Source organism: Antrostomus carolinensis, unplaced genomic scaffold, assembly GCF_000700745.2.
Source record: "Antrostomus carolinensis isolate BGI_N321 unplaced genomic scaffold, ASM70074v2 scaffold51023, whole genome shotgun sequence".
NCBI classification, from domain to species: domain Eukaryota; kingdom Metazoa; phylum Chordata; class Aves; order Caprimulgiformes; family Caprimulgidae; genus Antrostomus; species Antrostomus carolinensis.
In genome coordinates, this window is record NW_010305504.1 from 31,050 (window position 1) to 42,441 (window position 11,392).

An 11,392-nucleotide genomic window follows, 5' to 3' on the forward strand; every position below is an offset into this window, starting at 1 on the left:
GCCACTCATTCTCCATGTTACTTGTTTATGTATAAGCATGATAGTATGTTAACAATGCATTCACGTTTGCTTTTTTTGTGAAAAATTCCCAGCATTATCCCAGTATCAAATATGGGGATTAATATAATAAAAAAGTTGTTCTGAAATAAAGAAGTAGAAGAGTCAGCAAACAGCTGAAGACACAGGAAAGAACTGCACGAGTCTCTGATATAAATCACACTATAGACATAGATAAAAATGACTGTTTAAAATCTATACAATGAAAACAGTTTAATCTCACACCCTCAGAAGCAACATACTTACAAGACATTAATTTATGAACAACTCATGGAAATGCTTAGTTAATTCTAGCTGACATGACCCATCTTAGGTTTTTTTAAAAAATTCCTCATAGTAGTTTCAAATAGTATTTCTTATTATTTATGACATGATTAAAGTACCTTCTGGAGGGAGAGAATTTCAGTCAGTTTACACAGATACAAATTCAAATGTTGATTTTAGCCCAAGCAAAAATACTATAAATGAGGGTTTCTATTTCCAGCAAACTTCTCTGAACCTCTCCAACCACCATATCATTAATCATCATCAGTCTCCCTAGCAACACTCAGTACTACAAGGGTTGGTGTGTTGTATAGTAAATCAGGTTTAAGGGATGCTGGTATAACTGCATGGAAAAGATTGCACAGTATGTTTGCTTTACAGCTCAGACTTAGGCTGAGAATTTTATGCCCACTTTCACAACCAATTCAATTTATTAAATATTCTCAAAGAAAAAGAAAGTAAGTGAGGGGGTTCTGATAATGTGATTAAAAAATTTCCAAGAACCTCATATAGGTAACATTATTGCAAAAAGGAGTAATCAAAGAAGAAATCAGTCTTATAAAAATGCTGCTTATTCTTTTCAATATATGATGTTGAATAATTTCATAAATTATTTTCTAAGATAATTTAATAAGTTTTACCAGCTAAATGTTTACTTCAGCTTTCTAATCATGCACAGGCTGCAAAAATTAAAACTCTAAGTAAAAGACTGTAAATAGATATAAAGAAACAGCTATTAGAGAGTATATTTTTTCCCTGTAGATCTTGCTGGAAAGAATTTGAAGCCTTATTAATACTTTCTTCTTATTCTTTATTTTTCATTGCCAATGATCTTAACAAATTCGCTTAATAGCTCACACAGTTGATACAACAGGTGCAGTAACAGGCAAAAGTCATATATTAGTTGTTCTAAGATGAAGTTGGTAAACTTTATTCTTAAAAATTCTTGTACAGTGATTCCCATCTGAAGGTCACAAAACAGTTTACGGAGGTGGTGAGTACCCTTTCTTACATTATAGAGGTATGAAAACTGAGGAACATATAGGAAAACTGATCTAACTCATAATCACCCAACCGACTTGTAACAGAACTGGAAACAAAAGGTGTTTTCCTAGCATTCTTTCTGTTTGGACAGAAATTAAACAAAGGAGAGTCCTCCTGGAAACTTATTTAATTTTTATCTGGAAAAGTCACCCTGAGAAATAGCTTGAGTAGAAAATAGATAAAAAGACCTACCTCATAGTATACAAGAGAGTCCCATCATCTTGGATTCGTAGAAGCTTGTTTGGCATTGTCATGTTATGAGCCACTGATTTCTTCCCATTGTGAAAAAATGTATCTGGGGTCCAGATTTTGCTGGCCATTAAGTTGTTCAATCGAAGAATGTTCATTGGGCCCTTAAACTTTAATCTCTCATCCTTCCACCTTTGACGGAAGAAAACATCTATTGTGTATTCCTGTAATGGAAGAAAGATATGCTTTTTTTGACACAATGAAAAATTAATCTGCTTTTTGAGAGCCAAAACAGAAAAGTTCTGGATGCAAAATTTCCCTTGGTAAAATTGTCAAGGGAGAACAACCATCACACAAAATTGTATAATACTGAGAACAATAATCAGGAAGTCAGTTTATTAAGGGTATGACATTCTCCTTTGTGGTTCCTAGCTCTTGTTTGTACATCAAACTCTTCCAATATTTAGATTTCTGTACCTGATACACATAGTATATATGTAAGGGTAATTTCAATAAACACAGCTATTTATACATTAAGAAGGAAGAAAAAAAAATACACAGAAAGATATTAAATAGTTCCTACAGCAAATGCACCTGAAAGAGCATTTCAAGAGCATGGAGAATGGCTGAGACTGGAAAGAAAGAAACAAAGCTACCCATAAAGGGCACAATGTATCCAGGCAGACTGACAGAGGAAGATTTTTCCAAAGTAGAAAGTAAGGCTCTGTAGTGGTATGGATTTTAGTAACAAAAGTACACAGGTAGGGAACAACAGCTGATGATTAACAGGTGACACACACTGTCTGCTGAACTTTACTCTGATGCCTAATCTTGGGAAGGAAGTACAGTCTGGAGAAAAGGATGTAAGTGAAACCAGACTGATGACCGGGACCAGATGCCAGTGTGACCCAGCACTGGGTATCCCATCTGCTGGGTTTTGTTGCTGTTCTAAACAAACAAACAAAAAAAGACAGTGATTAAACACTGATAATGCAAATTCATGAACTAACTTCAAATTGGATCTGTAAATGGATTTAGTGTTTTTCTACTGTCAGCACAGCACATAAACTGGAAAGAGAAGAGCTTAAAAAGTTTGTTGGAAGCAAACCGTATTCTATGTATCGGCAAATGCTACCTTGGTGCCATTTCAGCTCTGTTGGACAGGTGCAAAATGGACCCATGATTTCAAAATATTATTATGTTACAACAGTCTGTACTATTGCAACTACTCTGGAAATGCTACAGTTTACATAAACCATTTTCAAATAAATTATCTTTGAATGGACAAGTCCTGATAAAATTCAACCAATATAAAATATTCAAGTGATTTCAATATGAAAGTGATGTCAAGGAACTTATCAGCCCCCACCACTTTCTGCTTGCTCCCTTGTGTGCTGATTAACACAGCTTAAGTCTTTTCTCAGTCAATCATACGGTGGTACAAAGGGAGTGCTAAGTAGACAGGGAGAAGCAACAGCCCCTCTCAGTTCCTTTGGTCTGTGAGCCCAGGAGCTGCGAGGACCTTATCCAGGTCAGGGCCAGAACCTAAGATAAGCATGTGAAAATAAGGAGAGAATTCTGTTAGCTGGAGGAGTATGGCAGGGGCAGGAGAGAAAGCAGTTGTCATTAGAAACTGTGACAGGTGCTTGGGGAGATGTTTTTGGAATGATGTAATGGGATACTTATAAACTAACCTGCCAAAATCTTCAAGTCCAATTTTTAGCTCTATCAAGTGGTCTTACAGTACTACAATACAATTTTGTCATTTTTCCAATTAAATTATAGTTACTCAAATATTAAATAAAAGTAACCAAACAGTACTCTGAAAATTAATTTGCTTGGGCTTCTTTAATATCAGTTGTAACATCTCTAGTAATATTTTAGTAAACATATCTGTGACATAGAACATTATTCACTTCTAAAATACATATTTCCTTGACATTGTATCTGATCTCTTACTGTCTCTCATTACTGTCAGAGACACTGACTCATGACAAGTAATTTGCCTGTTTCTCTATGATAGATCACATACAATTGTCCTGTTTTATTTGCTGATGAATATGTAATTTTATTTGCTAAATATTGTGTGACTTAAAATCCCATTTATGAATTCCAAGTTATCTATCAGTTCAGTTGTAGATCAGGGAAAGTCAGAAAATGTATGAAATCATGGAGGATCAGGAGCAGCAGGAACAGCGTGCTTGAAGTAGGGGGAATATATGAAATCTGTCTAGAAATACTGGGTAATTCAAGGAAAACAATTGCCTAAAAGCCTCCTTGTGGTTTCCATCTGAGGGGCTTTGCCAACAATTCATCACTATGTATGCAAAGATTGATGTTTGAGGTATAAAAAAGTGGAAAGAAGAGCCTGAGAGAGCGAGACTGAAATCCCACTGAAATTCAACAGAAGTGAATGAGAAGTTCAACAAGTTCCTTTGACAAATATCCTCTACACATAAAAGACTAGAATATAAATCTTAAGTTTGTATAATAAAGAATTTCAAAGATCCCACTTCTTCACTGTCTTCCAACATATAAAAAAAGAATTACAGGAGATATAAAAGAGAAAAAAAGCAGACAAGAAATGTCACTAAATCAAAACAGCAACATTTCAAAAAAACACATCTGATGCATGGCAACTGCTTAGGAAGTGGAATAAGCAGGAAAGAATCTGAGCTGTAGCCTTGAAAGATCCCACTGACAAATTTCTGACTGATCCATAGGTAATTCTATCTCTCTATTGTAATTTTTCCATCCAATCCATGATGGAAATCTTTATTTGTAGAACATCCCATTAGGAAGATGGAAACAGGGAATAAACCAAGGTTTGGTGTGAATGACCATGAACACCTTCTTCTATTCACCACAATAACAATAAAATCTCACATAGTTCTTAAATAAGTTATCTTTCTATAGACCTCAATGCATTTTTCAAATGAAATATTGGGTTCTCAATTTTATATGAAGGGAAAGCAAAAGCACTGAGATGAAATTTACTTGTTCAGTCCATTTACAGAGTGATTATGAAAAGCAAAATAAAATGCATGCCTCTTGCATCCCAGTACTATATTTTCTGATGTCATGTTCCCTCCTGAACCAAGTTTCTTCTACTGATGTTTACAAATACCCCTATGATGAATACCATACAAAGAAAATGAGAAAAGAGGAAACTATTAATGTATTAATGTAAAAGGTAAGTTTTTATCAAAAGAATCTACATAAAGATTTTGTAACTATTTCCTGTTCCATATATGTACCACTTTGTAGTAAACGCTGTGTATGTTTACTTTTCAAGCAAGACTAACATTCAGTTAGAAATGCAAATCTGGACTCTAGAAAAAAAGACTTAAATTAATACCTGATACTCATTTAATACTATCTGCAGATTCTCTTATATGAAAAAACCTGTGCAGTCTCTAGACATTACCAAACGCTCTCCAGTGTATAGTGCAGTATCTCCATAAAATCACAGAGTATACTTCCAGGACTACAAAGGACTCCTGTGATCATTTCTGGACAAGCAAATGCTTTCTACTGATTTGTGTCTGAAAAGGGGCTTTCACAGATGGACTCTAACACAGTACAATTAGACATAGTCTTTCAAATATGGATTCTAACAGTTTACAAAAACTTTTAGGGACAGATGAGAGATTGTTACTACAGTGTTAAGAAGCATTGAGCCTCTGCCAGTTCAATGGTCAGAAGAGTAAAATGGTGAAGAAATTTCATTCCTCTTTTAATATGCAGTTGTTGTGCATAACAGTATGCACAGGGAAAAAATATATTATTATTATTATTATTAATAATAATAATAATGAAAGTCTAACAATATCAATACTAAAAGTGCTCAGGATGCAATTCTCTTCTTCCCCAAAACCCCTCAGTGCTCCAGTCACTGACACTGACTACTCAGGCTCAGCAAAAGTACTTCACTTGCTGTGTATCTATCAGCAAGTGCACAGATGTATAAACCCCTCAGTGCACAGATGTATAAACTGACTCCACTTGTTCTTTTCCAAAACTTACCTTCTGGTATGTACAAAACACACCAGCACACAGAAGGAAATAGTAGACAGCCAAATATTCCCTTCAGGTCTTTGGGTGGCATGGATCTTCTACATTGCTGAATAGAATTCTTGAAAATGTTCCCAATAAACACCCTTATGGAAGAGGGTTGTGGTTTGAAACTGCACTGTTGGTTATTTTGTATCTAAATCCTTCACAGTCCTGTTACAAACTTCAAACACTGTCCCATCACTGCATTTCAAAGGAATGTGTATTCATTTCTAAATACATAAGTAATATCTTCTAGATATAGATGACTTTTAATATCATAAAGAAAATGTGGTATATTTCTAGGGATTTGTAGCATGATTTTCCTCTATTTGAAGAATTCATTTCAACTGCCAACTTCAGTCATTTTTGTCTAAGCATTTAATCTAAACATGAAGTATTTAAAAAAAATCTGGAAAAAATGTGTTTAAATTTGAATTATATTGTCTAGGGAGGAGAATGTCTTCCTATTCACATCCATTTATGAAAAGGACCTTCTCTGAATGCTTTCGTCTCCCTTTCCTTCCATAGACCTGATGCAGAAGGAACTCTGATTCTAAAATAAGCACTGAGGAGGGATAAGAGAGGAAAGTGAAAGATACAAATACGGATTACTTAGAAAAGAGAGTACATGATATTATTCACACTGCTGTTATTGCAAATACAAACATTACTCATCACCATTTTTTATTCAGACATGGAGAAAGAGCAACCCTGAAACACACTGAATGCCTGGTGCCAGGGACAGGAATCCATACAAGGGGTACACTGAGAGCTAATGTCAGTGGAGGGCTTGGACACAGCCTCTGACAAATCAATCTCCAATACTGATCTACTTGGCAGGATGCTGCACAGGGCAATAAGCCTTCCCAACAGGATAAAAGGACAGAAGGTATCCTCCTCAAAATTTCAGCCTATGGATTTAACTTGAAGAGACAACGACCTAAGTCTATAATAAAAGGGAATAGAGCAATCAATTTACTGACTTTTCAGAAACATATCAATGATAAAAAGACAATCTAGATGCTCCCCAACTCCCAAGAAAACCAAGTATATTTATCATTTCTGTTTGCCTTTAAGTCTTTAGTCTTCTGCTACTGGGTTAAAATAAGAGCTACGGTAAAGAAGTTGCAGTACTGTTTCTTAATCTTTGTGAAAAAAATAATCTTGGAGCATTCCTTTATTCTGTCCTGACTTACATATTACACTTCCCTTTTAAAGCTTCCCTCCAGTTAAGGAACCATAGCTAATAATTAGACTTTGAAACAGCTAAAAAATAAGTTTCATAGGAAAAGAAAATTCTGAAATACAAAATGGAATTAGGAAATCTGAAAAACAGACTCGGAAAAATAAATGTATCCCCAGTTGTAGTGAGAGATGCTGTAACACTCCTTGCAGATATTTTGGGATTTGACCTTCAGCCTTCATTGAAAATTTCTATTCTGCGCATATTTGAAAAATGAGAAAAGCTTATTGAAAGTTTAATTGGAAATTGACAAGATGGAAGTGTGTGTAGCAATGAACTAGATGATTATGATCATCTCTACAGATAAATGTTCATGTTTCTTGACTACAGAATGAAAAACTAGAAGTATACAAGCAAGAAATTAGGAAAAATTGTTGCGTACAAACAAACAGGAAAAAAACAAAGACATAACCTCAGTAAACAAACCTCCCCAAAGACACTGAAAAGCCAAGGTCGAAAGCTGAAACAAAAAAATTTCATAAAGCTTGTTAGTTTCAATATTCAAGCAAAACTGATTCAGGCCCTGCCACCTACTAACTGTGTGTTGTTGAAAAGCAGGAAAGACTGGTCCCAGTGACAATTAGAAAGACTGCTCTGAGGCAAAACCTGGCAAAAACTTTGCAAAGCTTTCTTCGCAGTAGACCTCAGAAAAAGGCTCTCAGTGGCATTATGTTCTGTCTTACATACAATAACTATTGCTTGAAGAGTAAATGTGGTTTGGTTTTTTGTTTGTTTGTTTATTTGTTTTTTTTCTCTCAAGGACATCAGACAGTTATGGCTAGCTGGGAAATTTTAGAAGCCAAAGAGTCAGGAGAGCCTGGAAGGAAAGAAAGTAAGTCTGAGAAAAAGCTGTAAAAGTACTCTGTTTGCACTGCTAAAATGAGATCTATTAGCATACATATATATATAAAGGTATGGTTTAAATTAAATAATTTTTATTTTGTTATCCTACAAACCATATTCCAACCAAAATCATCCTTCATGTCAGAATTTTCAAATATTACAGATTTTTATTTAATTCTAAATGTTTTAATTAGCCTCTTAAATCACAAATTTAGATCACAATTTTCTAACTCTCTTTAGAAAATTCAGAGATGCCTTGTTTTTCAAATGTTCTGTTCAAATTTTGTTTTATCTGTTTTTCAGAACAATGCAGCTTTTCTTCTCTCAGGCCAATGTCAAAATATATTTGTATCACTGATCTAGTTGGAAGCCTATAAGGCATAGCATCATAACACTGAACTTAAACATTTCAGAGAAATAACAGCTAAAAACCAAAGAACAGCGAAAGTAAAATCTGTTTAATCCCATTTTATGGTTTGCCTTCCTTGATTCTCATCAGTTTGTAAAATGAAGTTGAAAATTCCTGTTGTATATTGGCATTTCCTTTGACATTAAATACTGTGGTTGACATACAATAGCATTTTTATAACACAGGTAATATGAGTACACCCATCTTTTAGTCACAGCAGTTCATTTGAAGTGCAGTTTGCAAGAGAGTTCTGGCCAAGAGTAAAAAGATTTGGTAGCTGACTATTCTGGGCAGAACAGAGAGTAGCATCTTTTTAATTTAGTCAAAATGTTAATCCAAAACAAGATAAAAATGTTTTGACTTTTAACACATTTGCAGAAAAATCTCAGCTTCAGCTTTTACCTTCTAAATTTTTAAATTACAACTTCAGCTAGTCTGAAATCAGTGAAAGATCCAAATTCACCTGGATTTAATTATTTTTTGGCAAAATTATGATACTGGAAAAATACAGGGAATATTAATTAAAAACCTACATTCTATAAATTATACTGAGTCATAGATTGCACATGATACTATAATATTGTTAATGGGAACTACTATACTTAGCAAGGAAAACAGAAACCTCACAAATTCCTGTCAATTCAACAATAAAGGTTAGGATGACATTTTATCAGCTTTGTGAATCAACACTGCTGAGCGACAACACTGTCCTTAGCCCCAATCCACCCATCATTTCCAGTGGGCCACCCCAATCCACCCATCATTTCCAGTGGGCCACCTCCCTGTTCCATACTACAAACGCATGTTCATCATCTCCAACAGCAGTGAGTCCCCTTCCCATTTTCAATAGGCTTTTCTCCTAAGCACTGCTCTTCACAAGATGCTAACAAAGGGAAAAAAAACCCAAACAAACTGGCAAATACATAATGCAAAGGGGTGCAGTCATATATCTGCTGACTTTCTTTAGTATGAAAAATCCCAGGGGAAGGAATCCTACTGGCAGCAATGGCTATGAGAATCTTGGGCAACAGCAGTTTCCAGCCTAAAAACCTGATGTAACAGAGCCTCACCAATCACACTGCAAAAGCAGAGGACCTCACGGGCTGGGAACAACTTTCCAAAAAAGGTCTGAGATTCAGTTTGGGATACTCTGGGGATACCTTTGAGGAGGAAGCTTATGAAACAAGAATATTCCAGAGCTTCCACCATTTACAGAAGAAAATATCAATAAATCCTCTATATAGTAGTTAACATCATCAATTCAGTAATCCAATACCTAAATGAAAGAGTACTCATGGTAAAAACTCCAATGTCATCTTCATATTTGACAGAATATGTGAAGTTTGGAAGCTATTATTTCAAAACTCACATGTTGAAATTTTCTAATTGACTGATCATATATTTCAAAATTATTTTATAATTATCAACTGAACAAGCTAAATTAACCCTAAAACTTGTAGTAGTAAGTATTAAACTGCTCTTACTTACCTGTCTTCTTATCTGCAAAGAGATTTACCCATTATAGTAACAGCTGCCATTCAGATGCACTGGACTCTGTTTGGATTAACACCTCCACACAGAGCCATTAGAGGCGTAGCATCAAAGAACCTGACCTCTTACTGTTCCACCACATCTGTCTGTGCAAATGGACACCCAGAGTTCTCCGCACATTTACACATCAATGTCAAAAGCCTTTCAGGAGCTAGGGAATAGGCTTAGGGGGATTTTCATTAAATTCCCATTTAAGCACAGATGACTTGCACCACCCTGGGTAAGTCTTCTTGTGTCTCAGTACCACACCTTTAAAACTGGGTTAATATTATCTCCCCATTTCACAGGAATATTGTAAGTGTAAACACTGTGAAGTCATGAGATACTAGACTAACAGGGTCAAGATGTTCATATCACCTTTGTATATAGCTGCAGATACTTTGTTTTTATAATTAGTAATAAAATAAGAATCATTTCAGAAACTTAATATAACTAACATATACAGTGACAAAAATAAAATAAATGCCTAAATGTCTGATAAATAATAATGAATTTTCAAAACACTTAAAAAAATAATTTCACCCAGGAAATAATTTCTGGCAGGAATGGCAAGGGCAGCTAAAGTAACTTTCAGTAACTTCAGTTCTTCCCTTCTTTCCTTTTAGAGATGTTATATACAAGAAGATCCTTCTCCCAGGTGTGACACATTCTCCCTAATCTGTGTATGATTTGCAGTGAGCCTACAAAGGACCTTTTGCCTCAGAGTTTTTTCCATTGCTGTTTGCATGAAAAAAGTAATCCAGGACAATATTCTGATGGTTTCTTTCTTTTTTATGTCACTGACTTCCTTTAAATGGTTACTAAATAGTGCAAAATATGAAGGACAGATCTGTAGAATAACACGATTGTGCTGATGACCCAACTTCCAAGCTACATCTTTCAATAAGTTTATTTTAGACTGATTCCAGCCAGGATCCTCAGATTGGTGCTAGCATTAAGCATGGTCCTACAGTGCACCTTTCACTCTAGCTTCATTCAAGAGGAATCCAGTTCACACATCTCAACACTGTCCCAGAATATGAACCAAAGTACAGTCACTGGGGACAATCAGAATATTCACTGGTCCAAACTAAACAGCTACAACAAGTATACTTATCATGTAAGGTCTATAAACAAATTTCTTTCTTTAGAAATACTGGGATTTGGCACTTCCCGACTTCAGTGAAATCATTCCGAATTTGTTCACAATAAATAAAAAAAGAACACAAGTTTAAAGGAAATTAATAGTATGTATCTTACACCACTTACTATATATGCAAAAGATTCAGAAACTCACCATATCAGTATCTGAAACAGGTCCAAAACTGGTCACATAGATGTTAGTGAAGACTTCAGTAATACTATCTGATATAAAAAGAAAAAACAAGTAAACATTTTAAATTAATAGTGCTTCTCCAAACTCTCTATGCAAAATTATGGAACATTTTAAACAAGTTTCTGTCCTTACCTACTTCTTCTAACCAGTATCCAGTTGGAAATACTGGGATACTCTACCCCACTTAACAGAGAGGTCATTGGACGAGAGTTTGTCCCACTGAGTAGTTTGTTTCAATTAAAATACTATACAATCATCAGCAACTATACGCATATTTCCTATTTCTCCATCAGTAAAAATAACCACACTGTCTTGGACTTCACACAGTAGTACAGTTCTAAACATTAAAATGCCTTTGTTGCAGAGGTGTTATCTTTGTTGTTGCAGATCATTCCTATTAAAGCCTTTCTAGTTCAAGGCT

At 35.0% G+C, this 11,392-nt stretch overlaps 1 protein-coding gene across 1 annotated transcript in view; it reads right to left on the reverse strand.

Moving 5' to 3' along the window:
- Positions 1-11,171, reverse strand: part of GABRA2 (gamma-aminobutyric acid type A receptor subunit alpha2) — a 29,791-nt gene extending 18,620 nt beyond the window's left edge. The window contains exons 1-3 of the mRNA XM_010164804.2: positions 11,108-11,171; positions 10,933-11,000; positions 1,558-1,778 (exon numbers count right to left, since the gene is read on the reverse strand). Of these exons, the coding sequence (XP_010163106.2) occupies positions 1,558-1,778; positions 10,933-11,000; positions 11,108-11,171 (353 nt within the window). The remainder of the gene's footprint in view (positions 1-1,557; positions 1,779-10,932; positions 11,001-11,107) is intronic.
- Positions 11,172-11,392: the final 221 nt, after the last annotated feature.